This window comes from Phacochoerus africanus, chromosome 2 (assembly GCF_016906955.1).
Source record: "Phacochoerus africanus isolate WHEZ1 chromosome 2, ROS_Pafr_v1, whole genome shotgun sequence".
NCBI lineage: Eukaryota > Metazoa > Chordata > Mammalia > Artiodactyla > Suidae > Phacochoerus > Phacochoerus africanus.
The window spans coordinates 267,398,422-267,422,483 of record NC_062545.1 but is presented as its reverse complement, the minus strand read 5'-3'; the positions used below and the strand labels follow the sequence as shown (position 1 = coordinate 267,422,483).

Here is a 24,062-nt window from a genome sequence, read left to right as displayed (position 1 = left end):
ATGCCTTCTTCACTCCTGTTTTTGAAAAGACAGATTAATCCAGCACGCTGAGCTTGGCTTTAGAAGCAACTCTGGGCCAACCAGGAATTGCTACTAGGGTCAGTTACTTCCTCCTGTACTGTTGACTGAGGGGGTAGCACAACTGTTTTTAAGAATTAGTTCAGACATTCCTTTGGCAAATATCTGATGCCTACTTAGCGATAGACTTGGGGAATGCAAAGATCAGTAAGTCACTGTCCTAAATACCTCTGCCTAGATGGGACACAAATTTCAATACAGGTATGATAATTGCAGTAATGAAGACAGCCAAAGGGATTGGGAGCCCCTAATTCACAGACAGTTCAGGATGGCTTCGGGGATGATGTGATTTATGAACGATGAGTGGTATTTTGAAGGATGACTGACAGGAGGGATAGTGTATGTTGGAGGAAACGCTCGGGCCATCGGTCTAGATAGGCGGCCTGTGCTTGCAAAGAAACTGAGAGGTGGAGGGGCGCGGGGAGGAAGAGATACATTGAGAGGTGAGGTGAGATCCAGAGGTTGCAACCTGATCGTGATGGGGCACTGGCTAGGCAATCTCGAATACTGATCCCTGTGGCAGTCTCCTTTCCTCACCATCGCCACCTTTTAAATTGTAGATGGCCAGGTAAGCAGAGGACTCGGACCCTAATCCAGGAGCGCTTCCCAGGGCTGGATACTCTGACGGACGCGCTGTACCCCGACCTCACAACTCGTCTGCTATTGCGATGCTGGGGAAAGCTCACAAAGGGGACCGGCTCGAATGCCGAAAGTGGGACAGGAGAGATGGGATTCGGAATTCGATACGGAATTCGGCTGCTTTTCTGTCATTCCAGGCGCGGGGGGAGTAAGGAAGGGAGACGGTCTCAAAATGTCCTTCCGGGACGCCCAGCCGGCCCCAGTGAGGAATAAAGCTAGTTGACACCGGATGTGTTTCCTCCCAGGCTGCCCTCACCTTCCGGCCTGGGCGCCGCTATCTTGGAGAACTCGGCTCTGGTTCTGAGTCGGTGAGTGAGCGCGAGGGACCCTCAGGCAGGTGGGGAAGCCCGAGGCGGCGGCGGCGGCGGAGGAGGAGGGCAGCGAGGTGCCACCCGGGAGTGGTAGACTGATGCTGGTCCTGGCAGGCTTGGCTTGGGAAGATTAGTGTGGCGAACTGGAGAATTTTCCAGGCCACCTGGGGTCCGGATTCGTCTCAGCAGACTCCCGCAGTTGCCCCTGCTCTGTGTCCACCTCTGTGCTGGCTGTAGGATCTCAGATGAACCAGGCTCCGTTTCGTGGTGTTCTGGGAGCACTGACTCTGTCGGGGAGATGGTGGAGGAGTCGCAGAAGTCTTGATTTGAGCCTGAAAGCAAACCCCTAGCTGGAAACGTGAATGTAACCTGTACAAAGTCTAAGGTCGGCCGAAAGGACGAGACCCGAGTTCAGGCATAAAAGACTTTATTAGCGGGCTATACTGCCGGGCTGACTCACAAGGGGAGGTCAGCAGTCAGCTGTTCGAGGAGGGAGGTTATACGTGGGTGCCAGGAAAGGGGGTCTCTGTGCAGAAGCTGATTGGCCATTTCTTATGTAAATAGCGTGAAAAGGAACAGACCAGTCAGTTTGGGGGAATTGTTAGTAGGATATGAACAGAAGTTTAGACGTTCTCCTGGGTAGTGGGGTAGTCTTTAAGATTGGGTCACATGATTTTGGGAACCCTTAGTTACGTCTTAGTCATGTCTCTCCAGGAGCTAGGCGAGAGCCTAGAGCTAAATCTTATTTTTCCCTAACATTAGTCATGTCTCTTCAGGAGCCAGAGGAGAGCCTAGAGCTAAGTCTTGTTTTTCCCTAATACTAGTCATGTGTCTCCAGGAACCAGGCTAGCTAGGCTAGCCTAGAGCTAAGTCTTGTTTTTCACGGGAGGGAACCTAATGCAAAGGTGTATTTGGGTCTTCGTGTCTGGGCGATCATGAACATCTAAATAAAAAAGAAGCTTTAGTGTAAAAGACAGACAAAAGATAAAGCTTTAACGTTGGGAAAGCCAAATTATGAAGGATCTTCTATTTGCTAAGAAGGTTAGGCTATCCTGGAGGTAGAGGAGAACAATGGAGGACTTAAAGAAAAGAAGTTTAAAGGATGTTAATCTAGTGGTACTTGGGAGGGTAGTTTGGAATAAAGGAGAGCGTGGTATCAAGGAAACTGCAGTGGTCCAGATGACCGGAATGAGGACCTGCAGTAATGACATGGAGTAGGAAGTTTGGAGATTACATTAAAGTTTCTAATTTGGGAAACTATGTTAAGTCCACTCAGTTGTGGACCTTGACCACAGGCTCATACAGTTTAGTCAAGGAGAAAAACGTAGCAACTGTTGAGTACAATTCAGTGTTGTAAGTGCTGTCCCAAAAATGCAAAAAGTGTGCCATAAGATCATAAAGAAATTTGTTTTATGTTTCTGAGTTTTGAGGTGGTTACAGAGGGGTTCACCCTTAGCACCCGGGTTAGAATTTGAGTTGTCTTTTACCCAATTATATCTGGGGGTTTTTGGATCGTTTTTACTAACACAGTGTAGGAAAACATTCCCTACCCTTACAACAGTGTTATGTTTTATTTTACTTAGATTGTGACCATGGCTGCTGAGTCTGATGTGCTACACTTCCAGTTTGAACAGCAAGGAGATGTAGTCTTGCAGAAAATGAATCTCTTGAGACAGCAGAATTTGTTTTGTGATGTGTCAATTTATATTAACGACACTGAGTTCCAAGGGCACAAGGTGATTTTAGCTGCTTGCTCCACTTTCATGAGAGATCAGTTTTTACTCACGCAGTCAAAACATGTCAGAATCTCCATCTTGCAGAGTGCAGAAGTTGGCAGAAAATTATTGCTCTCTTGCTATACTGGAGCACTTGAAGTCAAAAGGAAAGAGCTTTTGAAATATTTGACTGCTGCTAGTTACCTTCAGATGGTTCACATTGTGGAAAAGTGCACGGAAGCCTTGTCAAAGTATCTGGAAATTGATCTTTCTTTGAAAAATAACAATCAATATGGTGACCTGTGTCAATCCTCTGATCCAGATGTTAAGAATGAAGAAGAAAATTCAGATAAAGACTGTGAGATAATTGAAATTTCAGAAGATAGTCCTGTAAACATAGATTTCCACGTCAAAGAAGAGGAAAGCAATGCTTTACAGTCTACAGTGGAGAGCTTGACATCAGAGAGAGAGGAAGTGAAATCACCAGAGCTGTCTTCTGTAGACCTAGGTTTTAAAGACAATGAAATTCGTATCCTCCATGTGGAATCTATCAGTACTGGAGATGTAGAAAATGGGAAGTTTTCACAGCCTTGTACCTCTTCAAAAGCAGGCATGTATTTCTCCGAAACACAGCATTCACTGATCAATTCTACGGTTGAGAGCAGGGTGACAGAAGTTCCTGGGAATCAAGATCAGGGCTTATTTTGTGAGAATCCTGAAGGAAGTCATGGTCCAGTGAATGAGATTCAGAATCTAGAGGAGGTTTATTCACTGAGGCACCAGTGCCCCCGGTGCCCTCGAGTGTTTCTTCATGTTGAAAACTATCTGCGCCACCTTAAAATACATAAACTGTTCCTATGCTTACAGTGTGGGAAAACATTTACACAAAAGAAGAATCTCAACCGGCACATTCGAGGGCACATGGGCATACGGCCCTTTCAGTGCACTGTATGCTTGAAGACATTTACTGCTAAAAGCACACTTCAGGACCACCTGAACATACACAGTGGGGATCGGCCCTACAAATGCCATTGTTGTGACATGGATTTCAAGCACAAGTCTGCCCTCAAAAAGCACTTAACCTCTGTCCATGGCAGAAGCAGTGCTGAAAAACTACCCAGGCATGATCTGGAAAGGCAAAATCTGCTATAATTAGAATCACACCTTGCTATGTAAGCCTTCAACCGTTTAGGCAAGTCTTTCTATTAGAAATGCAGCATCTGTAATACTGCATTTCCACCCCCATCTTTGGGTCTTAGTTTTGGTCTCCCTACACATGTACTACCAGTTCCAAAGTGTAGGAGACAGGATAAAGTTGATGGGATGCTGTCTCATTTCATACATGTATAAGTCTGAGTGCTATACCTAGAGAAATAATGTTCCTCTTAAATATTCTTAATTCATGACAGAGGAGCCAGCAGTATTTCCAGATTCTGATTTTGAGCCTCTAGATAATTGATATAAATGTGAAATTCCAACCAAACAATAACTTTAACAAATTAGGAAAATGGGGAGAGAAAATAAATTTTAAATCATACCATCATCCGTTATTAGTCACTTAAAGAACAGAATGGACTAGTGAATTTTTTAATCAACTGTATTGGATTCTAAACACCAAGATATCTATGTTTTAAACTGTAAAGGAACACAGTTCAAATTCACTTAGAAGTAGTAGAATTTCCTTATACATAAGCTAATATTCCTTATAATAATATTTCTATGAGTTGTTGGTATACATATTTTATTTCATTTTTTTCTTTTCTTTTTTTCCTTCTTTTTTTTGGGGGGGGGGGCTGCACCCGTGGCATATGGAGATTCCCAGGCTAGGGGTTCAAAGGGAGCTACAGCTGCCAGCCTACACCACAGCCACAGCAATGCAGGATCTGAGCCATGTCTGCAACCTACACCACAGATCACGGCAGCGCCAGATCCTTAACCCACTGAGTGAGGCCAGGAATTGAACCCACAACCTCATGGTTCCTAGTAGGATTTGTTAACCACTGAGCCACAACAGGAACTTGTTAGTGTACATATTTTAGAAAAGATTAATTGGGCCCAGGTTTCTCGATTTTATTTAATACGGTTATACTTAATAATTTTGTGGCCAGTAGAATTATACCATTGGCATGAAGCTCTAAGATATTTGCTCTGTTTCCTTTTTGGAATTTATTTCATTTTTTGTTAACCTACAATAAAATTGACCTTTATTTTTGGTGTACAATTCTGTGAATTTTAACATATGTACAGATTTATGCAACCACCACTGCAATGAGGAAACAGAACATTCTATCACCCTCCAAACTGCTTTATGCTTACCCTTTGTGGTCAGCTCCTCCTCCTAGCACTAAATCCTGGCAGCAGTTCCCCATCACTATAATTTTGTCTTTTCTGAAATATCATAAATGGGAATTCACTGGTGGCTCAGGAGTTTAAGGTTCCAGAGTTGTCACTGCTGTGGCTCGGGTTTGATTCCTGGCCCCAGAACTTCTGCATGCCGTATGCACGGTCAAAAAAAAAAAAAAAAAAGGGTGAATTATCATAAACGGAATCTTATAGTATGTTCCTTTTTGAGATTCTTTTTTCACTCAGCTTAAGGCCTTTGAGATTCATCCCTGTTGTGTGTATCAGTACTTCATTTTTTTATCCTGAATTGGCCATATATATATTAATTTTCCTTCTGTCACTAAATGAACAGTTTAAACATGGATAGCTATTAGCGTTCTCTTAATAAGTTTTCATTTAATGTGATTTTTCTTTACTATGTGTTGACAAAACTCCTATCCCTCCCTAGAGTTTTATTCTGTATTTCCAGAAATGTGCCAAAAGCAAAACCATCATTGTGTAATTTTACTGAGAATAATATTTCAGATTGTGTTATGAGCCATTGCTCTCTAATATCTGTGTCCACTTATAACAACATTTTTTGTGTTGTTATAACAAAGGCTAAAATATATTTCAGGACAAATTCATATTTTCTAAAACACAGGAACTACTTTTAGTTAAAAAGCCTGACTGGATACATCTTATTTCAAGATGTTCTGTTCCTCCTCTACGCACCTCAGCTTTATTTAGAATTTATGCTATGTTTAGTTTCTGTGGAAGCCCTTCTGCATTTTAAAATGTAATATACTTTGTACCATTTATATGAATTTTGTGATGAGTCACGTGTCAATTGATATAAATGTTAAATACCCTCTTTGTGATACTTCTGTGAAAAATATATTCTTTATAGATTTTTTTAACTATGAAAGAGACTTTAAAAAAATCCAGCTCTCATATTTGATAAAGAAAGCAACTTCGTAACTCCCAGGTCACTAGTTAGTGACATGGGGTGGGTCATCTCTCCCTGAGCTTTTCTTAAATATGTATGTAAAAGAACAACAGCTTTGATTTTGATAATTTGTAAGATCATTTCCAAGTCTAAAATCCTCTTCATTTTATATTTAAACCTACCTGAGTTCCTAAGAACAGAGAAAGAGGGAGAAGCAAGAGGAGAGTTTTGTGTCTTTATGAATGTTGTTATGTGGGTACTCCATTGGAGACAGAATTTTTCTAAATTGAGTAGTGTTCTTCCCCTGGAAAACATTGATAGCACAGTGCTCAATTTTCTTTCCCTTTTGACCTATGATTGTCCATTTATGGACATAAGAACATTTCCCTTTCAGAAATAGTTTGTGATTTTAGTACTTTTCTTATTTTTGCTTCCTAGGATGAAATTTTGTGGGGGAGTGAAGGAAGTGGGAGGGGAGAATAAAAGAATAATAATGAGCTTTTTTTTTTTTTAGGGATTGGTATTGACTACCTTTGATGTTTGAAAAAAAGTATGGTTGTACTATGTTTATGTTTTATGTGTGCCTTGTCAGATTCTTGTGAAGTTTTTTGTAAGCACTTTGAGATTTTTGCTTGGGGGGAAGGGGTGTTTTGTGAAAGTGGTGGTTGTTATTTATTATTATTTATTCCTGCTCACTAGCACAGAGTGATCGCAAAACATTCCTAGGAGAGTGTCTGTTTGCATGATGTGTCTAAACAGTTTCAGGAAAATGAAATATTTTTTAAAATGCAGGTTTTGGCAAAGTAAGTATTGAATTTATTCATTTAAAACATTCACTTTTAGTCGTTTGTGTTTCTAATACAATGGGAGAAAATGCAGTGTGTTTTGGTTCAGCTTCTTCATTTACTGGGTTTATGTATAAAAGATTTTGGAAAGACATTTGTTACTTTGGTGTAAGAGAAAATCTTTGCCCCCTTTCCCTGAATGTAACTATCTTATATGTTTACATAAGAAATAATAAACTGGAGATGGGAATGGAGAGCTTTGTCTACATCTGTGATTATTATCATTATTATTATTATTTTGCCATGCCCATGGCATGTGGAAGGTCCCAGGCCAGGGAATGAAACCACACCACAGCAGCCACCCAAGCCACTGTAGTGACAACACTGCATCCTTAAGCCACTGCACCACAGAGGAACTCCTACATCTGTAAGCTTTATTATTATTTTTTAGAGCCGCACCCATGGCACATGAAGGGTCCCAGGTTAGGGGTGCAATTGGAGCTGTAGCTGATGTCCTATTCCACAGCCACAGCAACATCAGATCTAAGCCATGTCTGTGAACTACACCACAGCTCCTGGCAACTCCAGATCCTTAACCCACTGAGTGAGGCCAGGGATTGAACCTGCAACCTCATGGTTTCTAGTCATGTTCATTTCTGCTGTGCCATGACAGGAACATCTGTAAACTTTAAAGAAGACTATTTTTCTTGGCTATTCACTTAATCATTCATTCAAGAAATATTTACAGAGACTTACAGGATATACCTGTATTAGGAGTTAAGTATACAGACAAAATTCTCTACTCTCATGAAACATACCGTACTGGAGGGGGACAAACAATAAAAAAACAACTAAAACCCATGTACTATGTCAGATTTTGAAAATGGACTGGAGAAAAATAAAGCAGAGGTAAGTAGTGCCATGGAAGGAGAATTGGAGTTTAAATTTTAAATGTGATCAGGTCACCTTTGAAAAATCATATTATCATCCAGTAGAATGAAAAAATATATATACATATACCCATTACTCGCTAGTTGAATGGAAAGCAGTGAACCAAATGAACCACTGTTGGGAAACTTTCTCTTAGATTGGTGTATATTTCATAAAGAGAATGACAAGGATAAAAATGCATGTAAGAAAGTCTCTGATGTGGCCATTGAATTTTTTTTAAACACTGATATTTCTGTCATCCAGGCAGTAATAACCATTTACATATTTTTAAGATCATTATAGTCTATAAACTGCTTTTCCATATGACTTCTGATTTGTGGTGGGTCTATTTCCATAGACATTTTTGTTGGACATCTGGTTTCACACTGAAAAATGCCTTGAGTTTAATTATAATTAATGGGTACCTTCTTAATCTGTTTTTCAATTTCCCTTCAGTAACAGAGTACACAGTGTCTACTTTTTAGAATTATATTTATGAGCACACGAAAAATAGATTAAAATTTTATTACCTAACACATGATCCGACATATAGCATAGTCCATTAATATTACTTCCTTGATCCCTAGTCCCAGTCTGCTTCTTCATCTATAAAAACGATAAGTCCTACCTTACAGTTTACTATGAGAAAAAGTCCTTCGACAAATATTTACTGAGATATTAATGCCAGAATTTGTGATTGCATTTTGATCCCTGCCAGCTTCTGAAGAGCTCAGAAGTTTCTCTTTAATAAGGCGGTAAGGCGTTAGTGCCAGCCAAATGGACTTTTTTTTTAAAAAATAGGAAGATTGCTTGGCACCTATGTGGAGGGACTGAGAGATATGGTTGGCATTTGATTATGGGAGAGTGTGTAGAATGCATCATATTATGCTCACCAGTACCATGCCTTCCTCAAAGGCAGACACTGGCTCAAACCGGTGTCTAGGAGGCTGGCTCAAGGCGCATAAGAATGTGCAGGGAGTTTCCCATCAACCCTTTCGGCTTGCCCAGGCCTCCTAACAGCACCTCCCACAGTGCTCCAGGGTTCCCAAGTCATGTGATAGGGGTGGCTCTGCCGACCAGAGGGAAGCTGATGCGCAGTCCAGGTGGCGGGGGCTACTACGCTTCCCTTCCACCTCCCTAACTCCCGGTCTTGCGTGATCTCGCGCGAGGTGGGGAGTATCTTCTCGCGAGAGCTAGGTCGGGATCCCTTCAGGTCCGCCTCCGTGGTGAGGAGGAGGAGGAGAAGGAGGAGGAGGAGGAGGAGGTGGAGGGAGGAGGAGGAGGAGGCCCCGCTGCGGCCTCCGCCGCCGCCAACGGGGCTGTCCCTGTAGCTCCCGATGGAGTTTGAGGTCGTGAAGCCGCCGCCGAGCTCTGCCCCGGCGAGACGAGGCGCCTCCGTCGCCGAGCCGCGCGGTCGCGGGGCTCCCGGGAGCGGCCCTTAGCGACCCCGCCCGGGTCCCCTCAGGTAGGGCGGGGGCGGGCACGACGCGGCTCGGGCCCCAGCCTGGGTCCCCGATTCTCGGCGGTCGGGCGGGAGACCGGTTTCAGCCCGGGGCCTGTGCGTTGTCGTAGCCGGTGCCCGGAGGGTTGGGAACTGAGGGCCGCACCTGACACCCGGATCGGGCCCGAAGTCCCCTGCCGGAGGAGGCCCCTCGCCCTGGTAGGGTTTTTGCAGTACCGAGCGCCCGGCGCAAATGGCCACCTCCCGTCGACACCCGCCGAGGGGACGCTTCTGACCCTAAGGAACCCATCCAAGTAAAGGCCAGGCTTTACTCTTCCTTTTCTACACCAGTTAGTAGGGTTGAAGAAGGTCCTCGAAACCAAGTCCTTTCCTAGCTTTTCGGCTTTCTGTCTTGGGGCTTCCCGAGATCGTAGTGCAGGGATGGTGGAGGCGATCTGAGTGGTAAATAGGGACCCCGGCCAAACAATGCCCTGGGAGGGCTTAACCCCCTGGGAGGGAGAGGGCCGGACCAGAGGGGTTGCACAGTGGTTGTGACGGAGCAATAGCATGAAACAGTCAGGGAATTCTGCTATGGTTTGCTTTCCCTCTTTCATTTTTCTTTCTTGGAGAAGCCTCTTAAGGAGACTCTTCCACCATCTTAGAAGAATGGTAGAAAGCATCTTTGTTTCTTACAGGCAGCTCTACTTTTCTCTGTTCTTAGCTTTCAGGAGGAGAGAAGATGGGGGTAGCTGTCATTTCCATCCTTCAGATCGCAGAACAGTTTAAGATACCGGTAGATAGAACCTTGACACTAAAATAGTCTCAAGTTATCACTGACATAAAGTAAATCTAATTTCGTGATTCCCACCCTGTTTTTTTTTTTTTTAAATAACTACCTAGGTTCCTTTTTAATTCCTACTCTTCACTTAGGCCCCTTCTTTTTAATTCCTACTCTCCTCCCACCAGCTGCGATTAGAATAACTTTCTTTCCCAAATAAAGTGCTTAAGTAATCTTTTTTCCATTTTTATATTAGTCAAACTTTTAAATTCCAATAGGAACTTTTGATTAACCTGAGAAAGCTAATGTTGCTACACTAAATTTGGTATAATTTTGTCCAAAAGCAAAGAAAGAAATATTTTAGTTAGCTTTATGCAGTCTGTTTATAAATACACAAATTTAGTTATGACTTCTTGAAACAGTAAGAGGAGTTTGTGGATTTTTTCTGTTTGTCTAAAAAGCTATTATACCACTGTTCTAACATAACCTCCCTTTCTTATGTTGTTTACTTCCACATTCAGTGCTCGAAGAAATTAAGGCCCTTACATCCTGTCAAAGACCATTTTCAATATTGCATTTTTGTTGATTTGGAGATTCATAATTTTCCAGATTTCTAGAGTTGGGAAAATAGCTATAATGACAAAATGTTAAACATATATTCTGGGCATGTTTAGAAATACCAAATGTTATAATTCAAATTGACTCCTATTTGAGGATTTAATTGTTTATCAGTGGATTCTTTGAGTTGCTCCTGAGCTGTTATTACTGTTGGGTTAACCTGACGTATAAGAAGACTTATGTCCTTTGTTCATATGTTTTCATTGTTCATAATTTACTTTCTGCTTTTGTAATATACTGTGTCTTCCAGTTTGAAAAAATCAACAGAAATCCTTTTGAGGGGGAAATCATTTTTTTAACACAGAATTTTATATTCTGTAATCAAACTTCCACATTGTATGCAATATCAAAGAATGCTAAATAAACTTACAACAAGATCTTTTTATAATAAGTACTTGTTTATTGTTTTGGTTGGACTGAGTTGAAGTTTCATTTTGTATTGATGGAAAAAGGAAGCATGTAGTAAAACAAAGCTAGCTGGAAATTAAAAATAATATTTTGACTTGGTCGTGTAAATATTAGGCGACATCTTTATGATCTTCGGGTTTTTCAGTTTTTTGAAAACGTTCCTAAGTGTAGATGTAACTTTAACCACAAATTCTTAATACAAGTTAGTTTTGAGTGTTACTTTATAATTTTAAGTATTCTAGATTTGTACTGTCCAATACTAGCCAGTAGCCATATGTGCCAGTTGAACACTTGAAATGTGGCTAGTGTGAATTGAGCTGTGCTATAAGTATAAAATACACATCAGATTTTTTAAGACTTAGTTAGAAAAAAAGAAGTAAAATGTAATTTTTAAATATCAATTGCCTCTTGAAATGATATTTTGGATAAATTGGGTTAAATAAACATATTAGTAAAATTAATTTCATCTGTTTTTCCCTTTTTTAATGTGACTACTAGAAACTTTAAATTGCTTGTGCTTCATATTGTGTTTCTTCTGGATAGTGCTGTTCTAGAGCTCCACTACTCTTCCAAGAAAAAAATTATCTAAAAAGAAGTAGATTGATGAAAATCAAAAATTTCCTGACAGAATATCTTCTTACAATTAGAATAACCAAAAGGCTAAAGACTTTGACAATATGAAGGATAAAGCTATCTAGTGGCCACTATTCAGTAGGCAGAAGTGAGTAATTAAGTTCTATCCCAAAAAAAGTATTTTTCAAGTAATCATCACTTACGTGGCAAAACTTTATCAGTTGTATTAGTTAAAACAGAAAATTATCCCATTACTGTTCTAATAGAGGACATTGAAAGTTAAATCTCATGCTCGTTAAAAAACTGAGTTCAACCTGTGGTGAATTTTAGATGTAAAACTTGGATCTTATCTTTCCTGACTTATGCTAAAGCACATATAATGGTGGTCTTTAAAATTGTAATCCAGTTCCTTTTTTCCATTCCTTTTAATATGTTTGAATGCTTTTTGGGGCCTGCAGTTTATTTCCATTGGTTTTGTTAGGTATATAAGTTAAGGTCTAAATCATACCTATGATGCTTTAAATATAATTTTTTAAGTCCAAAACTAATTCTTTCTAACTTTTCTGAATTGAGAAGTACTGTTACAATTCTTTTCAGTAGTGTAAATTTCTCACATGAGTGAACTAAAATTAAAACAAAGAATGTTTTAATCAACAGACCTGAGCCCTACATCTTTATAAAGAGAATTGTAAAATATATTTTCTTATTATATAGTAGTGAATGAGGCATAAACCTTTCTCTGGCATTTTAAAATCAGGTTTCATAGTCCTAACTGACTGCATAATACCATAGTAGACTAATAACAGAAAATGAAAGTACTTAGCTGATAAGCAGTTTGCTTTTAATAAAGCAATCTCTAATTTGAATCATATAAGAGATGTCTGTTACTCTTCCTGTTTTATGAGTTATTATTCATAGCCTGAAAAATTACTTGAGTAAAAATCTGTTAAGTTCTCATCTCTAACATTTCTCACTCCTGTGGTTTATCTTGTTTATCCTTCTTCAATTTTAGTAACTAGTAACTGAAATTACTTAATACAAATAATTTGAAAGTTTTTCTTAAGTATTCCCTTTATATATTTAGAGGTATGGGTTTTTTAAGCCATTTTTTCTCAATTTGAGATGTTTGGGAGTATTTTTAGACTGGATACTTCACTATAGATTCAAATAAGTTAAGAAGCAATGTATTAGTATAAACCTAAAAGTTTTATACATCAGTATATATTATTAGCTCATTTAGATGCTTTTTAAAAATGAATTATAATGGGAGTAGTCTGTTTATCATTTTTGATAATTATAAAAATATTTTCTAGGTAAACATTTACAAAGTGCTTTTCTTTCTTTTTTTTGTTAAAGGGCCACACCTAAAGCATATGAAAGTTCCCAGACTAGGGGTTGAAATGGAGCTGCAGCTGCCAGCCACAGCCACAGCCACAGCCACGCCAGATCCAAGCTGTGTCTGACCTCATGGCACAGCTCATGGCAATGCTGGATCCTTAACCCACTGAGCAAGGTCAGGAATTGAACCCACATCTTCATGGATGGTAGTTGGATTTGTTACCTCTGAGCCACAGTAGGAACTCCCAAAGTGCCTTTTTTAAAGGAATTAAAGGCCAATTTTGTCATCACTAATTAAACGTTTTAGTGTTTTAGACAAAATTTGATTCATCTTTATTGTAATTGAGGAATTTAGAATTTGTCGATAGTGGTACTGAGGAAAAACATTTTTAAAAGTTAAACTGTTTCTTATATCTTATATAAGGAAAGTTCAATTTGTAATTTTCTTCTCAGAAAGTTAGATGCTGACACATAGCAGAAGGAGAATTTGGCAGATTTTTTCTTTTTCTTTCAAAAGTATTAATTTCTGCTAGAAATTAAATTTCTCAGCATTAATTACATTAAAACATCTGGTGTTCCTAAACCTAGAAACACATATGGTGGCATATCTTGATGTTAACTATCAAGTGTATTCTGTAATAATTTGAAACACTTCAAAACTAATGGGAAAAAACGAATAGGTGGAAATATGAAAGATAGCATTTTTATGTTTAGTTCAAACCTAAATGGCTTTTCTCCCCTCACTGATTAACATAAAGCATTTCAGGATCATCTTGGAAAACTGAATAAGAGTATTTGCTACTAGTTTCCTATTACCCAGTGGCCTGTGATAACCCTAACCTAGAATTAGCATTTCCAAACAGGTGGCCATTGTGAAAAAAATACATGCAGTGTCTTGTTTTGTTAAATATTTTATTGGTTCAAGTTATTAAGGATAAATCCCTAGATTAGGAATATCAGTGCTAGATTTAACATAAAATTCATTCTTCCTTAAAGGGCTTTTCCTTGTATAATTGGCAGCCTAGAAAACTGAACATTAAAAATGTTGAATAGTTTCAGCAAGTGATGTGTTCACTTGCTTAGTGTTCATCTCTAAAGTTGAAGGCAAAATTGTTTTGATAGATGTGGGTAAAAGGTATAAAATAAAGTAATTGAGTTCCCGTCGTGGCGCAGTGGTTAACGCATCCGACTAGGAACCATGAGGTTGCAGGTTCGATCCCTGCCCTTGCTCAGTGGGTTAACGATCCGGCATTGCAGTGAGCTGTGGTGTAGGTTGCAGACGCGGCTTGGCCCTCGTTGCTGTGGCTCTGGCGTAGGCTGGTGGCTACAGCTCCGATTCGACCCCTAGCCTGGGAACCTCCATATGCTGCGGGAGTGGCCCAAGAAATAGCAAAAAGACAAGAAAAAAAAAGTAATATAACTTGCGAGATTTGGCTAGTTTAAAAATAAAGGTATTGGATACTTTTGCATTAGAGCTGTTTAAGGAAAAGTTTGTGTAGGATGCTTAGCATACATAGCACATTCTGTAATATTTTTACCAAGATATTTTTTAAAACCTTATGTTTTGTGAACATAAAAAAGCACAATAACGGCTAATTAAATTCTTCATTTGAGTGTAGGGTTATTAGAGAATCAGACAATTTTGTTGCAGACTCTCATTACATTTTTTAACATCCAATTTCTGTGGCAGTAGTGTATTTGGGTTGGTAAACATTCTTATGAAATAATGTATTGACTGTTTGTTTAATTGCCCTAAATAGCTAGATTTCTTGTTCACCAGAGAGCCTTTGTCAGACCTATGTAAGTTTTGAATTGAAAGATGCAGAAAATTTGTGAAATGTAGAGTGTTCAAGGTATCTAAAGATTTTAAATTAGAGGTTTGATACTAAGTATTTTATTTTATTAAAAATCATAGAACATTTTTAGTCTTATGACTAAGAATAAAGAAATTACTATTATTTTTCCCCCATGTGCCTCTTTTTTTTTTTTTTTTTTTAAGGATTTATTTATTTATTTATTTTTTGGTCTTTTTGCTATTTCTTGGGCCGCTCCTGCGGCATACGGAGGTTCCCAGGCTAGGGGTCTAATCGGAGCTGTAGCCACCGGCCTACGCCAGAGCCACAGCAACGCGGGATCCGAGCCGTGTCTGCAACCTACACCACAGCTCATGGCAACGCTGGATCATTAACCCACTGAGCAAAGGCAGGGACCGAACCCGCAACCTCACGGTTCGTACTCGGATTCATTCACCACTGCGCCACGACGGGAACTCCCCCCATGTGCCTCTTAATCTTATGCATATATAAAGAAAAAAATGGTTGTAAAAATTGTGTTGTTCAAGGTTTACCTGTATTTTGCTATTATTCTGCTTAAAATTATTATGTAAAAATATTGTTTTATTCTTTATCTTGCTCACTGGACCTGGCAGTTTTTGCTTTTATGTATCATTTAGTGATACATAAAAGGATATATAAAATATGTTTTGTGAAAAGTATTGTAAGGAACCGCGTTGAAGATTTGTAATTTGTATGTGTTCTCCTGTTCTTTTCTTTTTCTTTTTTTTTTTCTTTTTTGGCCGCCCTGTGGCATATGGAGTTCTTGGGACAGGGATTAGATCTGAGCAGCGGTTGTAACCTAAGCCGTAGCAATGGCAACACCAGATCCTTAACCCACTGTGCCGGGCCAGGTATCGAACCTGTGTCTTGGCACTACCAAGAGGCTGCAGATCCCATTGTGTCACAGTGAAACTCTGCAATTTTTTTTTTTTCCCTTTGGCGCTGTACTTTAACGTTAGACTCATTCTTTCATTTATGGATAAACAGCTCTATCATTACAGTCTTCTCTCATACTTTTTCTGAACCTTAGTTAGCCTCCTAGTCAGGTCCTGACCAGAGATTTTTGTCTTTTGTGAAAAGTTGCCAAGTTGAAATATCCTTGACTAATTTGGTCATTCAGGTGACAAGGCTGTTCCTTCACTTTTGACTTAGTACATATGAGATTGTTTGGATCAATATTTCCAGAGTTCACTAACTCCTAGGTCATATCTTTATATGTTTGTAGTTTGTAGTAAATAGCCAAGGCAAACACTTTTTAAAAAAGAAGCAAAAAGCCCAAAGTAATTTGTTTTTCTAAAAATGAAATTATGGAAAGTTAATCTGCTTATTTGATGTGGTCACTCAGAAAAACACAGGAAAGCTTTGATGAACAACTGGTATAAATATGTGTAGTTGAAAGGACATTGTTTTTGGACAAAAAAAATTCAGAATTATAATTAATTCAGCAAATAGATTTAAAGAAAATGATTTCCAAAGCATGTGAAATTATTCAGAAGTGATTTAGGCTTTGAAGCTGTGATCATTGACTTAAACATTTAACTCTTGAAAGGTGAGTGATGGATATATGGTTAATTCTTACTTTTGTCCCTTTCCAGCTTACAAAACACTACACAGCAAAATAATGATCTGCTAGACTGCTAACCCGAGCATCCAGCTTCCACAATGCCTGTGCAGGCAGCTCAATGGACAGAATTTCTGTCCTGTCCAATCTGCTATAATGAATTTGATGAGAATGTGCACAAACCCATCAGTTTAGGTTGTTCACACACTGTTTGCAAGACCTGCTTGAATAAACTTCACCGAAAAGCTTGTCCTTTTGACCAGACTGCCATCAACACAGACATTGATGTGCTTCCTGTCAACTTCGCACTTCTCCAGTTAGTTGGAGCCCAGGTAAGCTTTCAAGATTTTACTAATTTGGTGTATGTGATGATTATAGAACTTTAGTCATTAAGGGTTACAAATTATGTTTAGGAATATTTGAGGCATTAAAAATACTCACTATAACTGATTTTCATTATTGTATTCTGCAAATGATTTAGATAATGTCATAAATTCTTACGGAAAACTGTAATTTCCATATGGTTAAAAGCTTCTTTATATTCAACACTATGGTCAGAACTTATGTTTTTAAGCAATTTTCGTGGTTAGGAAACATTTTTGTATAAGGATACATAAATATTTAGCCATTAGGTGTTATGAAAAGAAATGTAATCAAAGCTTTGGCCAGAAATCAACCATCTAGAACCTATAAATGGAGGGTTTTTTGGTTTTCTTTAAAACTTCACTTTTTTAGGATATTATAAAGAAGAAAATCAGTCTATATAGATATAAGATATATATAGAAAACCAGTTTCTAGAATGTCAGTAATAAATTCTGCAGTTTCTTGTGCTCACATGCTGTAAAATTAGCATTTCTTATTTATAATTTTACTGAATCAACAAGAGCCTAGATTTGTAATAATTTCCATTCACTGAGGACCTACTTTGTATTAGGTATGATAGTAAGCAGTCAACATCTATTATTACTAATTCTTGTTATAGCTCTTCAGGTAGTTATTATCCCCATTTTACAGGCGAGGAAGAGGTGAAATTCTGTACATCATGTACGACATATTAAAGCAAGAAAATAAGGTCTTTTTTTGATTGATCACATCTTAGGAAATATAGTGCATTAAAACACTCCATGCTTTTAGTATCTTTTTCTTTTTTTAAAAAATTTTTTGGCCACACTCATGGCATGTGGAAGTTCCCGGGCCAGAGGCTGAATCCAAGCCACAGCTATGATGTACACCGGTAGCTGCAGCAACATCAGATCCATTTAGCCTATTGCACTGGGCCAGGGATCAGGCCCAAGCCACTGCAGGTGGATACTTAACTCTCTGTGTATTGGTGGGAACTCCTCTTTTAGTATCTTGATATCTGAAGTTTTCCTTTTAAATCACATTTTTTTTCAGTGTTCATAATCCAGTTAGATACTCTGAAATCAAGATGCATCTAAAATCATTAGTGTGTCAATTTAATTGGCAGGTTTTTTTTTCCTTAATAATCTCTCTTGGAAACAGTGGCATCTTAGATCCAATTAAATACTGTAGATTATTTGTAATAATACTAGCTACCATTTATTAAGCATCTGCTGTAGGTCAGGTATTGTGTTTTGTCATTTATAAATGGTCTCTCAGTTGGTCCTTAAATTATCTTGCAGGTCTTACGGTGTGATTTCTATTACCTTTTCAGCCTTATCTTCTGCTCTGTCCTGACTCTTTCTGCTTAAGCCACACTGGCCTCCAAACCAGTTGTCAGATATGCCAAATGTATTCCCACCTGAGGGCTTTTGTAATAACAGTTACTTTGCTGAAATTCTCATTCCCTCTATTCTTTCAGGTCTTTATTCAAATGTCATGATTCCCATGGAAGCCTATCCTGATCATCCCTGTTAAAACTACAGCCCTCCTCCAGCACTCCCCCTTATCCTTGCTGTGTAATTTTTACTGATCATCTTCTATCATACTACTTATTTATTTCTTATGTTTTTTATTTATTGGCTGCTTCCTCTCTTTACTGTAATGTAAGCTATACAAGGTCAGGAAATGGCTGTTTTGCTCACTAATAAATGACTAGTACCCAAGAACTGCTTGGCACATGATAAGCACTCCATGAATATATATATATTTGTTGAATTAAATTGAATATTCAAAATGGCACTATGAGGTAGGGATTTTCATCTTCATTTTGCAGATAGGGAAACCATGACTTAGAGCAGTTAAATAATTTTCTCCAGATCACTTGTACAAGTTGCAGGGCTGCCCAGAATTATACCCAAGTTTTGATCTTTCATTGAGAACAGGGCTGGGGCAGACCACGAACAATAAATATAGTAAGTAATTTATTTAGGAAGGAGGTGCTTAAGTGCTAAGGGAAAAAAAGTTCTTGCCTTTTTCTCTACTTTTTATTTTGAAGTACTTTTTTTTTAATTGCAAAAAATAGTGTACAGAGAAACTGTATAACTTTCTGCAGCTTCCCCTAATGTTAACATCTTTCAAAGTCACAGCGTAGTTTTCAAACCTAAGGAATAACATTGATACAGTTCACTTAACTACCTGCTTTTTTCCTCTCATTAATCCACCCAACTCCTGCTGTTAAGAATGAGATCCTTGGCTCTTGGAAAGTGGCTTTAATTTTCTTAAACCACTATGATGTATTGCCTTATATTAGAAGGTGGTGTGGTTTTTTTTTTTGTTTTCTTTTTTGCTTTTTAGGGCCGCTCCCACGGCATGTGGAGGTTATAATGGGGGTCTGATTGGAGCTACAGCTGCCGGCCTATGCCACAACCACAGCTCATGCCAGCGCCAGATCCTTAACCGCTGAGCAAGGCCAGGGATCAAACACGAAAACTCCTGATTCCCAGTTGGATTCATTTCCACTGTGCCACGATGGGAACGCCTGGATTTTTTTTTGAGTTAAGTATTTATTTATTTATTTATTTATTTATGTCTTTTTGCCTTTTCTAGGGCTGCTCCCGAGGCATATGGAGGTTCCCAGGCTAGGGGTCGAATCGGAGCCGTGGCCACCAGCCTACGCCAGAGCCACAGCAATGCGGGATCCGAGCCGTGTCTGTGACCTACACCACAGCTCACATTAATGCCGGATCGTTAACCCACTGAGCAAGGCCAGGGATCGATCCCGCAACCTCATGGTTCCTAGATGGATTTGTTAACCACTGCGCCACGAGGGGAACTCCTAAATTTTTTTATTATAGTTGATTTATAATGTTCTGTTAATTTTTTCTGTACAACAATGACCCAATCATACATATATTTATATACACACACGTATACATATGTATAATATATATATACATTATCCTCCATCATGTTCCATCACAAGTGGCTAAATATAGTGCCCAGTGCTATACAGCAGGATCTCTTTGCTTATGCCTCTGTATTGTAAGTTTATACTTATCAAATATATAAGTAACAATTGCATGAACTGGATGAACATATTTTTTCAGTTTTTCTTTGTTTTTAGGTACCAGATCATCAGTCAATAAAGTTAAGTAATCTAGGTGAGAACAAAAACTACGAGGTTGCAAAGAAATGTGTTGAGGATTTGGCACTCTACTTAAAACCACTAAGTGGAGGTAAAGGTAAGTTCATAAAAAGTATTTTTACAGGTTATTGGATTTGGTAATACATTAACTTTGGAAGTCTTGATGTTGAGCCCCTATTAGATAATTTTGAGTTTTGATAAATGATTTTATTTAGAGAGACCATGGAAATCTTTTTGACTAGTTATACTCTTTTTTGGAAGTAATCAGTATTGTTACTAAGATTTCATCAGACACACTACATATTGAGATTTATGTAATATTTATATTCACTGTTAAATTAATAGTGCTATATCAGAATATTAGTTTTAATAAGTCTTATTAGGACAATTTCATGTCTTCTTTCAGTCATTTAGCACTTACAGTGGTTAGAGGCTTCATGAGGCCCACAGTCTGCTGGGGACATAGGCATGTTAGCTCAGTAAATTAAATGCTATGACAAAAATGGAATTCTATTCTGTTTATCACTGCATCCTCATTAGCTAGCAGGTCGTAGATGTAATAAGTGTTGGAGTTCATCTTGTGGCTCAGTGGTAACCCACCTGACTAGTATCCATGAGGGTGTGGATTTGATCCCTGACCTAGCTCAGTGGGTTAAGGATCTGATGTTACTGTGAGCTGCAGCGTAGGTTACAGATATAGCTTGGATCCCACATTGCTGTGGCTGTGGTTCTGGCTGTGGCTGGCAGGTGCAGCTTTGATCTGACCCCTAGTCTGGGAACAGGTATGGCCACAGGTGTGGCCCTAAAAAGCAAAAAAAAGAAAAAAAGAAAAAGAAGTTGTTGAGTGAATGAATTAATCAAGTATTTCTTTTGTATCTGCTCTGTGCTTAAACATAGTGACTTCCTTGAGAAACCTATTCATTCACTCATTTATTCATTCATTTAACAGATACTTAAAAAACATGTATTAAGTACCAGGCACAATTTTGGTACTGGGAATACATTAGTAAAAATGTCTGTCCTCATGGAGCTTGTGTTTTAGAAAAAGGAGAGAGTATGTAAATAATTCATAAAAACAAGTTGTATATTACGTTGTAGATAATAATTGCTGTGGAAAGAAAACAATACAGTTAGATGGATCAAAATTGTCAGAGTGAGGGGAGAAAGGTGGGTTACAATTTTAAATAAGGTGATTAGTATAGGCCTTGTTTAGATAGCTTTTGAACTTGAGGTGAAAGAGGTAAGATAGGTAACTATGTACTTTTGGGAGTCGTTGACATATAGATAGTATTTTAAGCAATGAGACTGGGGAGTTCCCTTTGTGGCTCAGCGGTTAACAAACCCAACTAGTATCCATGAGGACTCAGGTTTGATCCCTGGCTTTGCTCAGTGGGTTAAGGATCCGGCGTTGCCGTGAGCTATGGTGTGGGTTGCAGATGAGGCTTGGATCTGGTGTTGCTGTGGCCACGGTGTAGACTGGCAGCTACAGCTCAGATTTGACTCCTAGCCTGGGAACTTACGTATGCCCTAGATGCAGCCTTAAAAAGACACACACACACACACACACACAAAAGACTGGATGAGATCACCTAAGTAGTGAGTATATATAAAGGAAAAAACAAAAACTGGGTCCTAGGCCAATTAACATTAGGAAGTCAAGAAGGGGTTAGTAGGTTAAGGATCCAGCGTTGGCACTGCAGTGGCTCGGATTGCTGCTGTGGCGTGGGTTCATTCCCTGGCCTGGGAGCTTCCACATGTTGTGAGTGTGGCCAAAAAAGGTAAAACATTTAAAAAAATATTTTACTTATTAATTTTTTTTGATTTTATAGGGTTACCCCTGTGGCATATGCAGGTTCCCAGGCTAGGGGTCCAGTTGGAGCTGTAGCTGCCGGCCTATTCCATAGCCACAGCAACTCAGGATCCGAGCTGCATCTGTGACCTACACCCCACAGCTCACGCCAATGCTGGATCCTTAACCCAGTAAGCAAGGCCAGGGATTGAACCTGTGTCCTCATGGATGCTAGTCAGATTCATTAACTTCTGAGCCATGATGGGAACTTGAGGGTTTACTTATTTTTAAGATGTATGAAATAACAGCATGCTTGTTTTTACTATATGCTGATGAAAATGATCTATGGAAAGGAAAAAATTGATGATGTAAGAGAAAGGGAAGAATTGCTTGAGCAATATCTTTAGAGTCACTAAAAGGGAATAGGATCTAAGATGTTGCCATTAAGCCATGTTCTAAATGTCTTGTATACCATAAAAAAATAAAAAGGTTAATAATATCTTAATTTTAGATTTAACTTTAACTCTAGATTTATCTCAGTAGTTTTAATGAAGATGGAGAACAGACTAAATAAACCCAAATTACTCTCTTTTGTGGGACACGTATAACCCAGAGAACATAACACCTAAATAAAATTTGAAGTAACTGAAAATTAGGCTCAAGTAACCACAGAATAGTAATAAACAGGGGTAGAATACTCACTGTTAAAAAAATGAAAGTATCTTATAGGGGGCGCATTAGGAATTGTGGTTTAATAGTTACGCTAGATATTTTCATCAAATAAGTAATGAAAATTGACTTGTCTTTTTTAATTGGGAAAAAAAAAACGTAGTTTCCTTTATTTCCTTTTTCTGAAAGGTGTAGCTAGTTTGAACCAGAGTACTCTGAGCCGTCCAATGCAAAGGAAACTGGTGACACTTGTAAACTGTCAGCTGGTAGAGGAAGAAGGTCGTGTAAGAGCCATGCGAGCAGCCCGTTCACTTGGAGAAAGAACTGTAACAGAACTAATATTACAGCATCAGAACCCTCAGCAACTGTCTGCCAACCTATGGGCTGCTGTCAGGGCTCGAGGATGCCAGTTTCTAGGACCAGGTAAGATAGATCACTGACTTGTGACTTATGACTTGCCTTTCTTTTTCTTTTTCTTTCTTTCTCTCTTTTTTTTTTTTTCCGTCTTTTTAGGTCTGCACCCACAGCATATGGAGGTTTCCAGTCTAGGAGTCGAATTGGAGCTGTAGCCGCTGGCCTATGCCAGAGCCACAGAAATGCTGGCTCCAAGCCTCATCTGTGACCTGCACCACAGCTCACAGCAACAATGGATCCTTAACCCACTGAGGGAGGCCAGGGATCTAACCTGCATCCTCAGGGATACTAGTCACATTCATTTTTGCTGAGCCATGACAGGAACTCCCTGACTTGCCTTTCTTATTGGCTACCAGGGCTAGAGGATGCCAATTTCTAGAGATAGGTGAGGGTCCCCAGACTCAACCCATCTTCATTTATACATACAAATCTTGACATAATTAAGGATACCAGCTTTTATTAATCATAATTTATATGATAAGTAGTGCTGTAATGTTTTGGAATAAATTTCTCATTTAATCCTTGACAGCCTTTAAGACAAGTGACACAGATCTAATTTTACAAATTAGAAAACTGAGTTAAGAGAGAGGCCTGGAGTTCCCGTCGTGGCGCAGTGGTTAACGAATCCGACTAGGAACCATGAGGTTGCGGGTTCGGCCCCTGCCCTTGTTCAGTGGGTTAAGGATTCGGCGTTGCCGTGAGCTGTGGTGTAGGTTGCAGACGCGGCTCGGATCCCGCGTTGCTGTGGCTCTGGCGTAGGCCGGTGGCTACAGCTCCGATTCAACCCCTAGCCTGGGAACCTCCATATGCCACGGGAGCGGCCCAAGAAATAGCAACAACAACAACAACAACAACAAAAAGACAAAAGACAAAAAAAAAAAAAAGAGAGGCCTAATATTACAGAGATAGTAAGTAAAGGAAAAGTAAACTTTCTTTTATGAAAAAATTGAAAGTTCATGATTGTCTTTAAAATTAGAAACAGAAATTATTACAAAAAGTAAGAATCTAGCAGGGGATGATTTCTTTATAGTTACCATTACTTATATTTTTAAAAAATCTTTATACCAAGGTTATGAAATACTCTCCTGTGTTATCTTCTTGAAGCTTTATTGTTTTATTTTTCTCATTTAGAACTCTAAGGTAAGTAGAATTTATTGAGCAAAGGAAATTTTTTTCCCCTTTTTGGTCGCACCCATTGCTTATGGAAGTTCCTGGGCCAGGGATCTAATCTGAGCAGCAGCTGTAACCAATGCCACAACTGCAGCAATGCCAGATCCTTAACCTGCTGTGCACAGTGGGAATTCCTATTTTCTTTTAAATGACAGTGGTGGGAAACTACTATAGGTTTGGGTTTGTTGTTTTTTTTTTTTTTGTCTTTTTGCCTTTTCTAGGGCCACTCCTGCAGCATATGGAGGTTGCCA

At 39.1% G+C, this 24,062-nt stretch overlaps 2 protein-coding genes across 5 annotated transcripts in view; both read left to right on the top strand.

The window, feature by feature from the left end:
• Positions 1-862: 862 nt before the first annotated feature.
• Positions 863-4,522, top strand: ZBTB6 (zinc finger and BTB domain containing 6). 2 transcript variants are annotated; one of them, XM_047768346.1, is made up of 2 exons: positions 863-1,025; positions 2,612-4,522. In XM_047768346.1, exon 2 carries the CDS (start codon positions 2,621-2,623, stop codon positions 3,893-3,895), a length of 1,275 nt encoding a protein of 424 aa, XP_047624302.1. In that variant the 5' UTR covers positions 863-1,025; positions 2,612-2,620; the 3' UTR covers positions 3,896-4,522. The 2 variants fall into 2 exon arrangements, with proteins under 2 accessions (XP_047624302.1, XP_047624303.1); XM_047768347.1 differs by lacking the exon at positions 863-1,025 and adding an exon at positions 1,089-1,413.
• A 4,409-nt stretch (positions 4,523-8,931) lies between these two features.
• RC3H2 (ring finger and CCCH-type domains 2) overlaps positions 8,932-24,062 on the top strand; it is a 50,152-nt gene continuing 35,021 nt past the window's right edge. For 2 of the 3 annotated variants that reach the window (XM_047768340.1, XM_047768342.1), the window contains exons 1-4: positions 8,932-9,194; positions 16,316-16,613; positions 19,749-19,866; positions 22,417-22,650. In XM_047768340.1, coding sequence (XP_047624296.1) covers positions 16,383-16,613; positions 19,749-19,866; positions 22,417-22,650 — 583 coding nt within the window. In that variant the 5' untranslated portion in view covers positions 8,932-9,194; positions 16,316-16,382. The remainder of the gene's footprint in view (positions 9,195-16,315; positions 16,614-19,748; positions 19,867-22,416; positions 22,651-24,062) is intronic. The other variant, XM_047768341.1, reaches the window with a different exon arrangement.

What these genes read in the sequence shown, in the direction of transcription:
- ZBTB6 (XM_047768346.1), top strand. Translation starts at nt 2,621, where the DNA reads ATGGCTGCTGAGTCTGATGTGCTACACTTCCAGTTTGAACAGCAAGGA.